This window comes from Staurois parvus, unplaced genomic scaffold, assembly GCF_062004578.1.
Source record: "Staurois parvus isolate SC_StPar_1 unplaced genomic scaffold, SC_StPar_1.0 ptg000151l, whole genome shotgun sequence".
In the NCBI taxonomy this organism is placed as follows: domain Eukaryota; kingdom Metazoa; phylum Chordata; class Amphibia; order Anura; family Ranidae; genus Staurois; species Staurois parvus.
In genome coordinates this window covers 6,872,442-6,892,731 of record NW_028317947.1, presented here as the reverse complement: position 1 = coordinate 6,892,731, position 20,290 = coordinate 6,872,442, and the positions used below count along the sequence as shown (strand labels likewise).

The following is a 20,290-nucleotide window of genomic DNA, read 5'->3' as shown; positions in this document are numbered from 1 at the left end:
GAAACATGATGTCTAGATATGCATATAAGTATATACCACAAACAAAGGGAGTGATGTTGCCCCGAACAGTGTTGGCTGTTGTTGTATATGATTTTTTTTACCAACAATTAAAATGATTTTGGACTCCTTTATTCAATTTTAGTCTGGCATTACTTTCTGTATTTCTGTGGTTTGAGCTACCATTGGGTGCCCATCGAAGGAAGCTTTGCTGTGTGGGAGCCACCTCACCAGAGCTATTGAGCTTGTCTGAAGTTTTCCTTCGTCTGACTAAACATGCAAGTCTAAAAGTTCTCAACACCTCTTTGAGAATGTTGTTCTTAGTTTTCCTGGACACACATGCAGGTGACCTAAAAAAGGGAAAGTGATATTGTGTGGAAAGTGCTCCAGATAGTCTTGCCATCCCTTTAATTAACCTCTTTTCCATACAATTCATTTATTGAATTTCACAACAGATGTCCAGATATAATCAGAATTATAATCTAAAACAAATAATCATAGCAAGTACATTTTGTGGCTTTATTCTGCTTCTTAATCTGCCACATTGGCTCATGGCTGCCTTTATTAAATGTATTAGATGTTGTAAAGTCACATAAATTGTCTGTTCTTCACTCACAGCTGAACGTCCTATGAACAGCTCTCTCTCTGCCTCGCAGATCCACAACATCAGCTCCAAAGAACCATTGAACAGAGTGCTTGGTAAGATCACACATTGAACATTACCTTTCCATAGACTGATTTAGTGCTGTAGCTGGTTGCCACAGCATCAGCGATAAATATAATTGAATGTCAAATCAAGATGCAGGGTAGTGGAACAGGTTCACTTTAGCTCTAGCCCCCACGTCTCCTTATACTGTATCGGAGACAATTACAAGATCATAGGAGATTGCTTCTTGACCCGATAAGGGTGAGCAGCTGTCTGCAGACTGACCTTTTTGTGTGGTCTCAGCCTGGACATTATTAGGAGATTAATCTTGTCTTGTTTCACATGCAGCACAAATGCCTTAGTAAGCATGTTTGGCTGTGAAGACACTTTGACACTATACAAGGGCTTTCAAGTAGTTTTGTAATATGTTACTGGCCACTCAGCACATCCTTAAAATATACCTATCACACAAAATTCAAGACAATGATGTCCTAGAAACAATTCAGGATCTCCTGTCACCTATTACTTTTTCCTAAGCCATCCCTATTTCTTTTGATCTATGCTTACATAGGCTGACAGAACCTGTCGGCACAAATTTTTTTTTTATAAGCTGCAGGTTAGGAATGGCAGTGCTTACATTGGTCTAGCCTGGACTATTGTAAGTATATATGTCTTATACCTGTGGGATCCCCCTGCATCCTGGAAATCACTCTAGTAGGCATTGCACTTACAGTCATCTCCACTAATTTTCAGGTCCCTTGCCAAGCGGCTGCCCTGCTGCATTGTGAACCCGAGGATTGCTCTCTTCGGTACAGGCGCCTTTTAGGGAACACTTTGCATTTTCTCAACAAATGCAAAGCATTCCCTGGGAGGTGGGAAGGCTTGGGCAGTAATGTCATGATCTCCAACCCCAAGGAGAGGTTTAGATTTCAAGCAGTGGCCTTGATTAACTGTTTGTGCCTAAATGTCACCTTTCCTTAGTGATCACATGGTTGTTGCCTTGGCTTAGGTCATATGACAAGCTGCTTGGAAGAGATAGGAGTGTTTAGTATACTCAGGATTAGTAATACACTACTTCTGTTATACAAATCTGTTTTACACATCTCTACAAAATTTGCTAAGTAATGGGACCTACTCAAACATGTTACAGCTGGGAGATCTTTTCCTTCAGTAAACCCCTACGCTGATACATGAGATAGTAGTGATGTAGATGTTGACAGGAGGAAGCACAGGATACATTATCAGAGACACGTGGAGGTGTCAGACTGTGGCAATTCCTGTAGATCTTAAAGTGACCCTATCAACATAGGCCACAGGGTGCGCTTTTAGATGAATCACTTGTAAAAAAGCTTTTATATACTTACCATTTTGGCAGGCCTGGTGTTGAAATTCTGCTGCTTGTCTACTTCCCAGCTGCTGCAAGTATTCTACATTTTGGGTGTGTGAAATACTTGCTCCCCCTCTGGCCACTTTGGCCAGTTGTACAAGACTATAGATTACTGGCTGGGGAGCGGAGAAGTGGCGACTTTTCAATACTCAGCCCACCAGAAAAATAAGTCTATAAACAGTTCTTTTTAAAGGTGACCTCTTGGCCAAAAGTGACCTTGTGGTGACAGGGTCACTTTAGGAAAAGTTTGTATTAGGACCAGTTCACACTACATGTGTTTTCAGTTGTTTTTTTTCTGCATCCAAACACACAGGAATTTGGTTATATGTTTGCCCATGTCATACTTCACATCAGTGCTTGCAGTTCCAGTAGCAGAAAAAAAAGTAGAACATGCTGCATTTTTTCTGCACAGAACTGTACTGTAACGTGGAAAAAAGCACTGGAACGCAGCAAAAACGTACTGGAACGCACATGTCCCTATTTACATTAAAGAAAGAGAGAGGGGAAAAAATGAACTGGAATGCATAACAAATGCACTGGAATGCATCAAAAATGCATCATAAATGCACCAGAATGTGTCAGAAAAAGGGGATGCGGAAACACGTCCGGTATGCATCCGGACTGCGTTTCTATAGTGTAAACCGGCCCTCACTCTCCTTTTTATTTATTTTTTTTTGTTGATGCAGACTGCCCACGGTCTGTTTGTCATTGAGGCGACTGTATTGCTTTAAAGATCTCCACTGAACACTGTTTAAAATATTGACCTTTTGGAATTTTTTTAGTTAAAGGAATAATTCTTTCTGCAGAATTAAAACATGATGGTGTTCTGATGACTACCTGTTTAAAATATATGCAGATATTGAAATCTTACTTATTTGTTGCGTTATGTTAGCATTTCATAGCTGAGCACATGTGAAACAGGAGAAAAAGCACAGATCCTAGGATGCCAAGCAGATGTTCGCTACTGCATGAGTTGTGCTGAGAATTATGTAGAGCAGGGGACTCCAAACCTTCTATACAAAATGCCAGTTCATTGTCCTTTAGACTTTATAAGGGCTGGACTGTGGCCAGTGGGAGTAGAAAATGTCCAAGTGTCAGTGAGAGTATACGATACCGTAGGCTTGGTGGGTATTGTCATAAAAAAAAACAAATGGCATAATGTGGTCAGTAGTAGGAGGAGGAGTGCCCCATCGTTTGTATTAGTGGGAGGAACAGTGCCCCTTCCTTGGTATTAGTGGGAGGAACAGTGCCCCTTCCTTGGTATTAGTGGGAGGAACAGTGCCCCTTCCTTGGTATTAGTGGGAGGAACAGTGCCCCTTCCTTGGTATTAGTGGGAGGAACAGTGCCCCTTCCTTGGTATTAGTGGGAGGAACAGTGCCCCTTCCTTGGTATTAGTGGGAGGAACAGTGCCCCTTCCTTGGTATTAGTGGGAGGAACAGTGCCCCTTCCTTGGTATTAGTGGGAGGAACAGTGCCCCTTTGTTGGTTTTAGTAGGAGGAATAGTGCCCCATCATTGGTATCAGTAGGAGGAATAGTGCCCCATCATTGATGTCAGTGGGAAGAATAGTGCTCCATCATTGATGTCAGTGGGAAGAATAGTGCTCCATCATTGATGTCAGTGGGAGGAATAGTGCCCCATCATTTAGTGTCAGTGGGAGGAATAGTGCCCCATCATTTAGTGTCAGTGGGAGGAATAGCGCCCCATCATTGGTGTCAGTGGGAGGAATAGCGCCCCATCATTGGTGTCAGTGGGAGGAATAGTGCTTCATCATTTAGTGTCAGTGGGAGGAATAGTGTCCCATCATATCCTGCTTTTTTTTCTTTTTTTTTTTAATTTTATTAAATGGTATCTTCTTATATTTCAACAGTTTTGTGTATTAGATGTTCCTTGTTTCGTTACTAAATAACTGCATGGTAAACCACCCCCTTCCTGAAAATACCTCTTCTTGCCTGCAGCCAACCTTTTCCTGTTGATCTCATCCATTCTGGGAGCGCGGACAGCTGGCTCCCACACCCAGTTTGTACAGTGGTTTATGGAGGAGTGCGTGGAGAGCCTTGAGCCAGGAGGGAAAGGCGGGATCCTACAGTTTATGCCTTTCAGCATGGTGAGTGATAGGGACCCTTTTATCATTATTTACTGATAAGATAAAAGCTGTAAGTGTGATGCGCTGTCCTCACTAGCCCACAGTTCTCAGTATTGTACTATGTTGCAAATCTGATCATGTGGCACCTATTCCCAGATCCTTTTGCCCTCTCCACATTCAGCCTCTGCTTGTTAAGCTCTAGGGTAACAGTCCTTTTAAAAATGTCCTCCCCCTAGCTATTTAAAGTGGTAATCACAGGATATCGTGAACTGCTGGCTGCCAGGCTTACAGTCTGGGTAAAATGCATATTCAACGTTAGTAGAAAAGATATACATCTGTTTAAGCCTAAATCCAGTGGGGGGGGAGGGGGGGGGTTAAGCATTGGGAAGAATTAAGATTTGTGTCAAGTTTTTATTCGATAACTCAATGAGGAGATTTATCCATTTTCTAGATTTTCTGTCCCAGTGACACTCATACAAATAATTGAAATACAGATTTCACCAGAATAGAAAGACATGGACAGTAATAAAAACTTGGCAGAGGTTCTAACTCTCCCACACCCTTTCCAATGCAGAAAAAAAAATGTAGTTGGAGGTGTGCTTTTATATGGACTGTAAAGTTCCCTTTAAAGCCGATCCACAGGAATGATCTGTGTTGCTTACTTACATTGGTCTAGCTTGGCACAGTGTAAGTATGTACTGTAGATCTCATACCACCTGATGGACTACAGGGGAAGCTGGAAATCACTGTAGTGGTTGGCACTACTAGATTGATAAACGTTCTTCTGGCTTGGACCAATGTAACTATGCATATACCACACCTGGCCAATGCTCATGGAAGCTGGAAATCAAAGTTTGATGCCACCATCCTATCTCTCCACCTCATCCAATCAGAGAATGCTTTGCATTCATTCAGAAAATGCATTGCATTTTTTGAATGGCATCTGTGCCAAGCAGACAACCTCAGAATATAAGAAGGGTAGCCACACAGCAAAGGGACCCAGGAACTAGGGAAGATCACTGGAGCAGCAGTATCTGCTTCAGTGATTTCCAGCATCCAGGGACATCAGCCAGGTATAGTATTTATATAGTTACTTTGGTCCAAACTGGACCAGTGTAACTATGTATAAAATGTCCATACCTATGTTGAAGGCAAAACGGTGGCAGAAATAAAATTGTGATACTTTTTGGATACATATTGGAATATAATTTTTTAAATTCTTTTTCATTTTTTTTATATAGTGTTGTGACTCGATAAGCTTTCCTATTTATATCCCCTTATATATACAGCATGTCTATAAATTAACAAAAACCTAACCGAGGATCTAACACTCACCCACTATACAAAACTAGAACAAAAAAGTATTATTAAATTACACAGCAGATTTTAAATGTGATTTCTTATTTGATTTTACAGTTGGTGTATCTTCTTTCTTTAAAGGTTTCTGAGTTGGTTAAAGTCTCCACCTTATCAAGCCCCAAAATTGTGCTGGCAATCACAGACCTGACACTCCCTCTTGGAAGAAGAGTAGCTGCCAAAGCTCTGACCGCTCTATGACACTTCTGTCTAATAGACATTTTCTCTGTTATGAGGACTACCTAATACAGGCTCAGCCAGGAGATGTGTCAACCATTTTTATACATTTATTTAATGTCGCCATAGGCCTCTGATTGTAAGAACTGTGCTCCTATATTCGTTGATAGTAAATGTAAAAAATAAGACGGGTACAGGTATGCAATCTTTCCAGGATTCCTGGGATTTTTTTTATTCTTTTGGATAAACAGAGAACTCTTGTTTTGAAGTGTCTTTTTTGCTATGTTCTTCACTGATTGCTTATTTTTTTAATGCTTCTAACTGCCATTCATATGACTTTAACTTCGATAAAGTGTCAGTTTGCTCCAAACCAATATTTTAGGTATAGTTGGGGCATGGTGGGCTGAGTCAGCCTCCATCTTATTATATATGTCCTTGATGCGCCAACATTGGAAACTCGTATAATGGCCAAAGCAGCTGTGCAGACTGATGAACTTAAGCTCCTGACGCCCACATAATGCATATGTACAATGACAAAGGGTAGGCTTTAACATCCACACTTCCCACATATGTGTTCATGGGCAGCAGAACCTTCAGTGCTGACATTATGCTACTGCTGTAACCAAATACAGCTCTCAGTCTCTCCTAATGATCTGGAGCCACCAGGACTGGCTCCCAATCATGTGACCAGTGTGACTGCTAATCACAGTGGTCATGTGATTGGCCAGTCGTCACCCCCCCCCCCCCACCCCCATCCCAGGTACGCCACAGCTGGGCTTGAAAGAGCTAAAGTGTATTTCCACTTTTGCTTCCAAACTGGGGTAAGTTCGGCTTTTTTTTTGTCCATGCTCCCATTCACCATAGCCTTAATTTTAACATATGTTGGTGCTGACATTTTTACTTTCACTTTTCTGAAAATTCCAAAACTGGTATGTAATGTCAAGGAGGAGGCTGGGGAGTTAATGTTTATCATAATTAACCCTGTGTGTACTGTACTAGCAGATCTCATTATCAGTTGTAAGCTGGATTTCAACACTATCTGTCTTAACAATGGGTTGAAGATCTCAGAGCTTGGGTTCTGCATTATTTGTTAATGAGGAGAAACTCAATCTATCCACACTTTGTCAGTGGGAACAGATTTCTTCTCATTTTTGTACTTTGTGGACTGCCTGAGGCATGTTCCATATTTTTATGCATGCTGTGTGAATGGTAATACATTACAAACATATAGTGTGGGGGGAGGGGTGGTTCTCAAATTTCACTGCAGACATGGAAATATACTTTAAAGAATAACTTCTCTCAAAAAGTGAAGTCTTGCAGCTTCCGTCAAACCCCCCACCTGCTGTTAACTAAGTTACAGGGTTTTTTTGGCGGGGAGGGGATGGGGGATTTTTGTTGGTTCCTGCTCCCACTTCCATTATTCTTGCCTAGCTGAGAATGACATCCCTTGCCTTGCCCCCTCCCCTCCCACAGCTTCTTGGAACATGTCACATGTCCTACGAGGCTGTAGGACCATTCTCAAAGCTCCATAGGGTGCCAACTGTGGTTACTTATGAAGCCACAGTCGGCTCCCATATCCAAGGTGGTGGCACTGAGGACCGACAGTGGCAACAAGACCTGTGCTAGACCCCTAGGCACTGGTATGTACCTTATTTTTAAAAGTCAGCAGCTACAGAATTTGAAGCTGCTGACTTAAAAAAAAAAAAACTGGAGTTCCTCTTTAAGCAGAAAAATCTCACCAGTACAGAGATAAGAGGCGGTTAAACCCTTTGTCAACTATCTAAAATTGGAAAATCTTTTTTGTGTGTACTGACCTCTTAAGACAGATTATTTAATAGACTGTTGTAGGTTACTGCAGTTTCCATATCCTTATTGTCCTTTCTACAGATTTACTCCATAACTGTATATGTTCTTGATAAATTACATGGATGATTTCATTAAGAGGGCATCTCGTTCGTTTAGTTAGAAATGGTGACAGCACTGAAAATGTGGTCTGTCAGTTAATTGGAACCAGCCAATATTCCTGAAAATACTCCTACCAATAACAGATTTTTCAGGAACCAACAGCAAAACTGTTTTCCTCTGAAATGAATCAGCTCCTTTATGTGCAATGATTTTAGCATTCTGAGAAAAAATTAGGGGTGAGATTTAATGTTAGATTCTACATTTGCTGATAAAATCAGTCCTTGAGGTTATTGATACCCCCAGGAAAAATGTAAAGCCCGACTCCTGAAAACTTTAAAATGATCCCTTGCAGTGGGGCTGCATCTGCACTGCAAGGGATGATTGTCAAGGGGACACAGAAAGGTAGATCTGCTTACTTGATTTTCCATGCTGCTGGACAAGCCCCCACAGGGTTTTCTCTGCTATGTCCACTGCTGGATGTTGGGGGAACAGGTAAGTAAAAGCACTTTTTTCCTTCCATAGTATGCAGTATGCGAGCATACACCACTGCAAGGGATAATTTTAATGTTTTTCAGAGTCTGGCTTTAATAAGATTATATTCAGATTCTCACCTATCTCTATTCTGAGCATACTGGGAGAGGAAAATGCTTTTAAACCTGCTTATACAAAAAGAAGTAGGAGGATGTGTTTTATAATCTCGTTAATAATGTTATACAGGATTTATATAGTGCCAACAGTTTGCACAGCTCTTTACAATATAAAGGGAGACAGCACAAATCAGAAGGATTAGGAGGGCCCTGCTCATGGAGCTTACAATCTAAAGGGAGGGGGAGGTGATACAAAAAGTAGTTGTTGCAGGGGATGATCTGACGGTGGTCCAGTACAGTTTTTTAGGTGAAGGTGGGGTAGTCTTCCCTGCATCGCAAGCAGGGTAGGAGCTAACTGGACATACTTGGGTAGGGAGTTCCAGAGAATTGGAGAGGTTTTAGAGACGTCCTGAAGGTGATAATGGGAGGAGGTGACAAAAAAGTTAGAGAGCAAGATGTCTTTGGAGGAGCAGAGTGCACGATTTGGGTGACCTCATGGTCATTTCAAGTGTTTATAAACTGCTGGAAAAAGCAGTGAGACAATTAATCAATTAACAAGCTGTAAATGTGTATTGTATGAGGGCTGGAACCCCTTAGAGGGGGAGGATAGGTAGTCTGAGTTTTTACATTTTTGAAGGCCACTCTGTCGACAGAGGTATCTCAAGGGAGATCTGTTGAGTCACAATCTACCTGTTTTTTTATGATTTAAATCCATGATTAAGGCTAGGTTCACACTGCTGCAATTCGATTTTGATCCATCTTGTAACTTGGATGTGGTTTACATATACTATGGACCAAATCTGCACTGGAATCGCACCAAAGTAGCACAGGAACCTTTTCCAAAATCACACCCTGCTAAATTGCATTGATGTGAACGGGCACCATTGAAAACAATGTGATTTTCATTGTCATGTGTTTTTGTGCAACTCAAGTTGCATCTGAAATCACACTAGTGTGAACAAAGCCTAAAGCCTTGGACACACGTGCCGAAAATTGGTTGGTTTAGCAGGAACCAGCCAACTTTCAGCCCATGTGTACAGCTGTCTGTTCTACAGAAGACCAGTAAAACCGGCTTCTGTCAAATGGCATGCTGGAAAACGAGCATCTGATCAGTATGTTCTGGCTGGCAGGGGGGGCAGTCCCCTTGTCAAAACACAAAGGCATAGAGGAACAGACCGCCGCAACAACATTGCTTGTGTTAGTACGGCGATCTCACATATTTTTGTGTTTGGCCTGCTGGGTTAAACAAAAAAAAAATTTTAGTGTGTACACACTCTCAGGCAGGTCAGACGCTGGTGCTCAGCTACTGACCTCTAATGTATTCATTTTCTTTAATGCAAATTGCAGTGAAGTATAAATGTAATTTATTGACGGCATACAACCCTGATGAAGTGGCAGTTGTGAACCGCCGAAACACAATGGATTTATACCTTTACATAGAGCTTCGGACAGTAAAGCCAGCTTAAATCAAAAAGTATTCACAGGTCTCATTCCATCACATATTCCATACATAAGAGGAGTATTCCTCATTTTAGGACAGCAGGTAGGGCCATACAAATCATTGCATTTCTTTCCTGTGGCCAGATGTACATCCAGAGCTACAGGTGCAAATATAGCCTAATCCTATAGAGCCATTTTTCCCAAACTGACCTTCATCCATTTCAGCATATTTAGTCATCATCAATGCAGTGTATGGGGGGAAAAAAAATCCTACTGGAGGTATACAGTTGTTATGCTGTGAGAGCAGCATAACAACTGGATACCTCCAGTAGGTTTTTTTTTCTTCCAATAATCTACAATAATATAGGCAAGAGATTCTGTACATAAATCATAGCTGCCTGCAGAATGAAAGGTAAAGGGTTTTTCTATGAACATTTAGGCCTCGTTCATACCATACGTGCAAATAAAGTGATGGGGAAAAAAAAACGCACAGATTTCATTTCTAGAGACACGAGTTTAAATCAGTTTTCAAGTGAGATCTAGTGCGTTTTTATACACGTTGTAGATTCCTACACAGAAAAAAAATCTGCTCAATACTAGGGGTTTCTGTGTGAACAGGGCACATAAAACAATTGTTTTCTTTGTGCACTTGCGGAAAAACTGCACACTGGTGTGAATGAGTTCTAAATTGCAATGGATGCATGAAAAGTGTACTAACAGGATATGTTTTGTGTCTATTAGCAGCCTAATCTAATTTCACTTTCAAACCATGAGAAACTGCATAAAAACAAAACTAGTTATAGACTCAACCAGAATATTGGGTTTGTTTATATGTATGCATATTGAAAAACAATAATTAAAGGGCTGGTGGTCAATGGTACACCATGGTTTCTTTATTAAACATTTCTAAAAACAGAAAAAAAAACTCATACCCCACTCCACAGGTTCCGAGTAACATCCCCCAAGGGGGAGTACCTATCAAAACAATAGACAAATTGGTTGGTAACATCAATATCTCTCCATAACGGATGCATATGCTCCGTGTATACATTTACAGAACTTGATCATTCATAGTCCTCTTTAAAGTGAACATACTCCATATCATATACAGGTGAAACTCGAAAAATTAGAATATCATGCAAAAGTTCATTTATTTCAGTAATGCAACTTAAAAGGTGAAACTAATATATAAAATAGACTCATTACATGCAAAGCAAGATGGTTAAAGCCGTGATTTGTCATAATTGTGATGATTATGGCTTACAGCTCATGAAAACCCCAAATCCACAATCTCAGAAAATTAGAATATTGTGAAAAGGTGCAATATTGTAGGCTTAAAGTGTCCCACTATAATCAGCTAATTAAGCCATAACACCTGCAAAGGATTCCTGAGCCTTTAAATGGTCTCTCAGTCTGGTTCAGTAGGAATCACAATCATGGGAAAGACTGCTGACCTGACAGTTGTGCAGAAAACCATCATTGACACCCTCCATACGGAGGGAAAGCTTTAAAAAAGAATTGCAAAAGAAGTTGGATGTTCCCAAAGTGCTGTATCAAAGCACATTAATAGAAAGTTATGTGGAAGGGAAAAGTGTGGAAGAAAAAGGTGCACAAGCAGCAGGGATGACCGCAGCCTGTGGCTCCTCTGCAGCAGCTGAAGCCAGTGTGGGGGAAAGTAGAAGCCGTCAGTGCTGCAGGGGAGCCACAGGGGGATCAGTGCTGTGGGGAGATCAGAGGCAAGTGGGAGGATGAAAGTAGAACATGGGAAACGAGCAGTAGGGGGCATTTGGAACAGTTCTGCTATAAATTCATGGTCACTGAAGTGACCATGAGCTTATAGGAGAAGGGAAAATGCAATGAATGTAAGGCATACTGATCTGGCCAACTGGAAATGGTTCTGTAAGGCCATACATCCATGGCAGCGAAAGGGTTAAAGTGATATTAAAACCTCAGTTTTTAAGCCTTTTCATCAGCTAATTACTCACTTCTAGAGTATGCAGCATCTTTATATTTTAATCAAAATGTTCCAGTTTAAGCTGGTGCTTCCTGCTTCCCCAGGTTTCCTGTTTCAGTGTGGCTCCTTTCCTTTGCAGCATCCTATGGAGCCACTTTTGCATGCAGGGACTAAAGTTGTGTCTCCCTACACTGTGTACATCAATAGAAACACACAGCCCCATAGCCTTGGATGGCAAGGCACCTCCCTATTCCCCCCCCCCCCCCTTCTCCAGGCTGTTAAAGGATACCTCTACCTTAGGAGCATCTCCCGCTGGCAGCGCTCCCCTTCCCATACCCGCTGTCACTTTCATAAGACACCACAGCTGTGCAGATCTACATCCACACCGCCGCCTCATTCATTCACAGATTCCTGTGGATTAAAGAACTACAATTGCCATCTGCCACAATGTCAGATGTACTTGTTTGAATGGGCTGTGAGCATGCTGCCTAGCACGCTCAAAGTTCATTCATTCTTCCTCCAGCTTTGTTGCTGAAAGACCTTATGGTTATACGGGCACAAAGCTAGAGGAAGATTGTGCAAGAGCGTGCCATTGTACTTGTATTCTACTGATCGCTGGTGCATTGCTCTGCAGGCTCCAGGTACAAAAAATCATAAATGCACATTTTTTTACCTGCAATAATATATGCATTTATTTAGTTATTTATTTTGAAAGGTGAACTTAGCCTTTAACTATTCCTTGTGAACACCCGAAGTTCAGGGAAGGAGCACTGAGAAAGCAGGAGCCATCAGCATTGAAATTTGTAAACTGCAAGTGCTGATAAAGAATTTTAGCAAATAATTTACTTGTGTTAAGCTAAAAAAAAAGAAAACACTGTAGGTTTAAAACTAAAACATCTGGATAAAGAATTAATGCTCAGAAATGTTCTAGGATAAGAGCAACAGTAACGGTGATCTTAGGGCCACTGACCATACATCACCTTAATGCATTCTGTGCATTAAGGTAAAAAAAACCTTCTGTGTGCATCTCCTTCCACCCAGACCCCCTTATACTTAACCCGATCTCAATCCAGTGCTGTACCCGAGAGTAGTGGCTTTCTCCCCTCCTCACAGGACAGAGACACAACAGTGGGAGCCATTGGATCCTGCTGCTGTCAATCAAATCCTGTAGTGGAGGGCGGGCCCAAGCCATGCAGTCTGTGTCTATAGACACAGGCAGTGTGGCTTGGGATTGAGCCACATATGGGAAGTGGCTTTCTATGGTGGCACGCCAAAAAGAGGAGCCAGGAGTGCTGGCGGGGGACCTTAGATGAGGAGGATCCTGGCCGCGCTTTGCAAAACCATTGCACAGAACAGGTAAATATGACGTGCTTATTTAAAAAAAAAAAATACCCTTTACAATCACATGAAATTATGTCCAGCGTATACTGAGAGTCACACGCTTGCATGACTTTTATAGAGGAACTAAACTCTCTCAATCCACATTAAAGTGGTTGTAAAATGTTCGAAGAAGAAAAAAAAAAAGTTTCCCCCTGCAAAGTAATATAAAGTGCTAGTGTGCATTGTATACTAGCACATTATGTGAAACTTACCTTAAAACGAAGCCTTCCAGTGGTGCACTGTCACCACTGGCAGGGCTTCCATCTTCACCCGTTCTACTTTCCAGGTTCCCAGGTTGCAGCTGCTTGAATGGCTGAGCTGCCGATGATGTCACTCCTGCGCATGCGCACGGGAGTTTCGGCCACAGCACAAAGCTCTGAAGGAACGGCGCGAGTATGCCGTTCCTTCAAAGCGCATGTGCCGGAGATGTCACCAGCTGTAGCTCTGTAGAATATTTCCTAAATGATACACATTTAGGAGAAATTTATTTTTTTACCTACAGGTAAGCTTTATTATAAGCTTACTTGTAGGTAAAACTAGAAATGAGAGTTTACTACCACTTTAAGGTAACAAAAACCTTCTGCATGCAGACCCCCTAAATACTTACCTGAGCCCACCCCCCCTTAAATACTTACCTGAGCCCGCTCTCGATCCAGAAATGTGCACAAGAGCAGCGTCTCTCTCTTTCTCTCCTCACTGGACAGAGATTCAGAAGCGGGAGCCATTGGCTCCTGCAGCTGTCAATCACAGCCAGTGAGGGGGTGGCAGAGCTGAGCTGTTCTCTGTGTGTCAATGGGCAAATGGGAGCGAACACGTGCAAGTGCCGTCATAGCAAGTGCCTTGCTAAGAGGGCAGGAGGGAGAGTCTAGGATCACCAGCTGGGGACCCCAGAAGAGGAGGAGGATCAGAGCTGATCTTTGCAAAACCACTGCACAGAGCAGGTAAATATACCGTGTTTGTTATTTCTAAAAAAACATATTTTACATTTAGAATAACTTTTCTTTTACTGCTAGCAATAGTAAATACACTGCTCAAAAAAAAGTTAAGGAACACTTTTTAATCAGATTATAGCATCAAGTCAATTAAACACCTGGAATATTGATCTGGTCAGGTAAGTAGCCGTGGGGGTTGTTAATCAGTTTTAGTTGCTTTGGGGTTAATTAAATTAACAACAGGTGCACTAGATGGGCAACAATGAGATGACCCCCAAAACAGGAATGATTTTACAGGTGGAGGCCACTGACATTTTTTTCCCTACTCATCTTTTCTGACTGTTTTTCACTCGTTTTGCATTTGGCTAGGGTCAGTGTCACTACTAGTAGCATTAGGTGATGCCTGGACTTATATGTGCTATTGCCAGAAGGTTTGCTGTGTCTCCTAGCACAGTTTCAAGAGCATGGAGGAGATTCCAGGAGACAGGCAGTTACTCTAGGAGAGCTGGACAGGGCCATAGAGGGTCCTTGACCCATCAGCAGGACCGGTATCTGCTCCTTTGTGCAAGGAGGAACACGGTGAGCACTGCCAGAGCCCTACAAAATTACCTCCAGCAGGCCACTGGTGTGAATGTCTCTGACCAAACAATCAGAAAGAGACTTCATGAGGGTGGCCTGAGGGCCTGACGTCCCCTAGTGGGCCCTGTGCACACTGCCTGACATCATAGAGTTCCATTGGCCTTTGCCATTGAACACCAGAATTGGCAGGTCCGCCACTGGTGCCCTGTGCTTTTCACAGATGAGAGCAGGTTCACCCTGAGCACATGTGACAGACGTGAAAGGGTCTGGAGAAGCTGTGGAGATTGTTATGCTGCCTGTAACATCGTTCAGTATATTAATTCTGGTGGTGGGTCAATGATGGTCTTGGGAGACATATCCATGGAGGGATGCACAGACCTCTGCAGGCTAGACAATGGCACCGTGACTGTTATTAGGTATCGGGATGAAATCCTTGGACCCATTGTCAGACCCTACACTGGTGCAGTGGGTCCTGGGTTCCTCCTGGTGCACGACAATGCCTGGCCACATGTGGTGAGAGTATGCAGGCAGTTCCTAGAGGATAAAGGAATTGATACCACTGAGTGGCCCCCATGCTCGCCTGACCTAAATCCAATAGAACACCATCATATTTTTGTCCATCCGACACCTCAGACTGTCCAGGAGCTCAGTGATGCCCTGGTCCAGATCTGGAAGGAAATACTCCAGGACACTATCCATCATCCCATTAGGAGCATGCCCCGATGTTGTCAGGCATGCATACAATAACGTGGGGGCCATACAAACTACTGAGTACCATTTTGAGTTGCTGCAATTAAATTTTTGCAAAATGGACTAGCCTGCTGCATTATTTTTCACTTTGATTTTTGGGGTGTCTTTGAATTCAATCCTCTGTAGGTTAATAATTTTCATTTCCATCAAACGATAGGGCATCCTTATGTTCCTAACACATTACCCAGTCCATATCAGTATAGTGATCCAGCATGATATTTTTCCCCATTGAGATCTGATGTGTTTTCAAAGTATTCCTTTAATTTTTTTGAGCAGTGTAGATAGAAAGGTATATTATTTTTTACTAAACTTTTTCTTTTCCTCATTTGCTTCCTGGTTTATGACCTACACCAAAATGATGTCATAAATCCCAGAGGTCTTTATGGACATTTTTTTTTCTTTCATCTCTAGGAGGGAGTTTCTCAGCTAAGCACATTCTGCCTGTATGCCTGAGCTAAGGGCAGATGACTTTCAGGAAGTAAATGCTACACGAATCATCCCCTTACTCAAGCTGGCCGCAGCTAGAAGTGATTTTCTAACAAAATAAAGCACGGATAGATGGGTGGCTTTTCTTTAAGTATTAAAAATGGATTAAATGGCATTTTCAGTTTGTGGTGCTCAGATGCAGTTTAGTTCCACTATATGTCAACATATGCACTATCATTCAGTAATCCAGGGACAACCGGCCTCAGTCCCTGCAGACACCTTTATTTTCCCATATTAGTACGACTATTTGCCAGGAGTAAATTATGTAGGACAAGCGGAGACCTCCTGTCTAGTTGTCATTACATGTACAGGAATCCACAAGATTTTACCCTAAAGCTATAGAAATGTATCATTACTGGCAATGTATGGTACTGTAGATAATTATGTCAGTGTTTATTCTATTCTGTTCTGTTTGATTACATGCCTAGCTGTTCCTGGGAAAGCTTCCAAATACCTCAAATGTCCGTCATCTGCTGCACGATTTACTTACTGCAGATATGTATGGGTTCTCTGCCCCTTTAGGAATATGAAGAGGGTTTTTTTTTTCCTAGTGCTATTACAACCCATTCACACTTGTCTATTTTCCTGCAAGACTCGCAATTTATTGCATGGAAATTCCTTTCAAGTAGAAATCCCTTTCATTCCAATGTAGCCACCTCTACATACGGTAGCTCCCAAATGTCAATCATTTGGAGGGACATTCCCTTTCATGGAACCAAATCCCTCTGTTCCTTATTCATCAAGTGTCCCTTTTATTAGCTCTGGTGTAAAGATTTTTATTACTAAATGTGCTAATTAACTGGCCACCAGGTGACACTTATTAATAGAAAAAAAATCTCTCTCCTCTCTAAATTTGATTGCAATCCAACACTTTTAAGAGTGTCTGATCCACTTTTTGCTTTTAAAGATATTTGTATTGCTTTGTATATACAAGATTAGCAATAGGCTCATCTAAACGTTTACAAAAAAAAGTCCTTTTTGTGTTGTTCTTGGGGTTCAGGGGGGTTCGAGTAAACATAGTTATGCCACAATTGGTGCAAAGAAGTACATCATACTTACAGCAAACAACATACTGTGTATACAGTATGAATAGGAAATACAGTTAATAACAAAGTCAAATAAGTGGAGTGTATAAGAAGACCAGGATCCTCAGAATTCTTCAGATTTTTGAGGTTTATCCCAAGGTTCAATAGAAGATTGGAATTAAACATGTACACTCAGCGGCTACTATATTAGGTAGACCTTGCTAGTCAGGGGTGTATTTACCACAAGGCATTTGCCTAGGGTGGCATTTTTCAGGGGAGCAGCAGCATTTTTCAGGGGGGCAGCGCTGCCCCCTAAAAAAAGGGATGGAAGAAAGGACACATGCAGCATGGGGACCAAGTGGGATCTGAGAGAGGCTGCAGGCTGCTTGATGCATGACTCTTGTTCCCGGGTATGTCTGGAGCTTTGAAGGTAAGTGTCTTCTCTCTAGCCGGGGGGGGGGGGGGTTGCCAGTGTGTATGGGGTGGTGGTAGTGGGAGGCTCTCTCGGATGAGGGGAAGGGGCTGGGGTGGGGTGTTGTGGTCAATGTCAGGCTCTTGTCATGGGAGAGGGGGATGTTTGTCAGTGTCAGGGTCTCTTCGTTGGGGGGGAATTTTTGTGTTGCCTATGGCAGCATGAAACCTAAATACACCACTGTTGCTAGTACCGGTTTGGACCCCCCTTTGCCTTAATTCTTTGTGGCATAGATTCAACAAGGTGTTTGAAACATTCCTCAGATTTTGGTCCATATTGATATGAGTTACTGTTGCCTTTGTATCATTTCGAACCAATCTGCCGATTCTCCTCTGACATCAACAAGGCATTTTTGTCCATACAACTTCCGCAATCTGGATATTTTCTCTTTTTCGGACCATTCTCTGTAAACTCTAGAGATGGTTGTGCATTATAATCCCAGTAGATCAGCAGTTTTTGAAATGCTCAGACCAACCTGTCTGGCACCAACAACCACTCCACATTCAAAATCACCTAAATTATTATTATTACTATTATACAGTATTTATAAAGCGCCAATAGTTCGCTCAGCGCTGTACATTACAAAGGGGGACAGAACAACAACAATACAATGCAAAACATGAGGGGATCAAGGGCCCTGCTCTTTCAAATCCCCTTTCTTCCCCATTCGGATGCTCAGTTTGAACTTCAGAAAGTCTTATTCACCACGTCTAGATGCCTAAATGCATTGAGTTGCTGCCATGTGATTTGCTGATTAGCAACTTGTGTTGTCAAGCAATTGAACGGGTGTACCTAATAAAGAGGCCGGTGAGTGTATTTGCATTCAACTATAGAGGGTAGATGTGGTATGGCATTAGTATGACCTTCTTAGAATATAAATATAAGATGCAAAAGAGAGTTTTATCATACCTGGATAGTCGTAAATCTTCAAATATACCAAATCTTCAAATATACCAAGTAGCCAGGTTATAGAGATGAGATACAATCTTTCATCCAGAAGTCCTGTACATGCTGACATGGCCAAAGTGCAAAAAATATTGGCTGTTATACCATGATATCAAAAACATACAGGGGAAGAACATAGGCTCATTTGTGTAGTATACCTAACTAAATCATTTCAGGTGAATCGATTTATCTTTAGGTGATATATGCCACTGTAGGTGTCCTCAAACTACTGCCAGTATGCATGTATGGGTTGAAAAGGTTTATCTTTGGCTTTTTGGTATCTAGAACAGGAGGTGTTATTTAGTGCTGCATGCTACATTGAGGCTGGTTTGGTCCGGTCAGATTGTCAGATTGATTTCTTTAGTTTCGTGTCATAAAAAAATACAGCCAACTAGACGTGCAAAATGAAAAAATGTGTTTTGTTTTGTTTCGTTAGTTGACTAATTTCATTATGTTCGATTAGTTAAATTTGTTTAATTCCTTTTTTGGAATTTGTTTATTTGAAATCGACCGAATTCGAAATTTTGAATGGGTTCGAAAATGATCCTAACAGATTCAAAAATAATTCTAATGTTACAATCCATAATCCACAATTCTTATGTGTTTTGATGGTATATGGGCTATATGAAGAGTTGTGTGACCATATTGGAAATTTCTATTTCAACAAAATTTTCACAGTGCCTTTGTTGATTACTACTCAAGTCACCATAGCGCAACTCACAGTTTTTTGTAAAGTATTTTAGTATTTTCAAATCTATTCTATTATTTTATATTATTTTATATAGTATTCTGTTCAAATTCAAATTCATTCTATTCAAAATTTGAATTTTGGAAGGCAGTTATATTCTTTCTATTGTATTCTATTCCATTGTTTTTCTATACTGTTCTATCTATTCTTTGATTCTCTATTTTAATCTTTCCTATTCTATTCTATTGTATTCTTTGATTTTCTATTCTAATCTTTTCTATTCTATTCTAATTGATTCTATTCTTTTCTATTCTTTGATTTTCTATTCTAATCTTTTCTATTCTGTTCTAATGGATTTTATTCTTTTCTAATCTTTTATTTTCTATTCTATTTTGTTCTTTTTTACTCTATTATTTTCTACCCTGTTGTGTTCTATTCTTTTATTTTCTATTCTGTTCTTTTTCCTTTATTCTTTTCTTTTCTGTTCTTTTCTTTTCTTTCATCTATTTTCTATACTATTTTATTCTATTCTTGTTTTCAAATTTGAATTGGTTCGCAAATGTATTTTCAATTGTGTTTTCGAATTCGAATCGATCTGAATTTTGGACGAATTTAGTTTTGTTATTTCAGATTCCTTTAACATTGTTACTATTATAATTCAGAATTCTAATACATCCGAATCCCCAAATAACAGAAATGTCATCTGAATTTTGATTCGGCACGAAATGAACTGCACATGTTTATAGCCAACCAAAGTTGGTTAGAGCAGCATGACATAGTTGTGCGTAAATACGAATTTGGATGGAAACCCAAATTCTTCCTGGATATGTTGAAATGTCTTGAGCTCACCCACAGAGTACAATAGTTCAATATGTTTTATACCCAGGGTAAACCAGGATTGTGCATTTAGGACAGTGAGGAATTTTGGAAGCGTGTGATTAGACCACATTGGATCTAGTCCAATATTCCTGTAACATTTTTTTCACTATGTATAAAAAGATGGTGAGTGGGAGTAGCACCCTGGTTGGTAGGTATAGATCATCACTGTGTTAGAATTTAAAAGAGGAGATAATGGTGGGCTTGATGAGAATAACTAGTTGTGTATTTCAACAAGCTGAGCTGCTAAAAAATAGTATTGAAAACTGGGAAAGCCAGGCATTCTATCTATTGTGGGAACACATATCTAGAACTTGGGGTGGTTCCACAGAAAAGAGGAACAAATAGTCTCTATTTTCCAAACAAGTCCTACTATCTGTCGCAAGTGCTGAGGGGGACTGCAGAAGCTGCTTTCAGATAGTTTTCATTAAGGTTTTTCATCTGGTGCCCCTGCCCTGTCTCTTCTGAGCTTTTTGGCTTTCATTTTGCAATTTTCCTTGCTAAAGCTATCTACAAGCAGCTCCCTTTGTCAGCCTCAGAATTTGCAGCATCAGGAGGACCCTCTGTTACTACCACCTTAGTCACCTCTGGAGTTTCTCCAGAGCTTTTGTGCCATGTGCAAGT

The 20,290-nt window shown here is 41.1% G+C and overlaps 1 protein-coding gene across 1 annotated transcript in view; it reads left to right on the top strand.

Moving 5' to 3' along the window:
• Positions 1–6,017, top strand: part of MED24 (mediator complex subunit 24) — an 80,494-nt gene extending 74,477 nt beyond the window's left edge. The window contains exons 24-26 of the mRNA XM_089674379.1: positions 616–696; positions 3,987–4,135; positions 5,555–6,017. Coding sequence (XP_089530505.1) covers positions 616–696; positions 3,987–4,135; positions 5,555–5,671 — 347 coding nt within the window. The 3' untranslated portion in view covers positions 5,672–6,017. The remainder of the gene's footprint in view (positions 1–615; positions 697–3,986; positions 4,136–5,554) is intronic.
• The last annotated feature ends 14,273 nt before the right edge of the window (positions 6,018–20,290 follow it).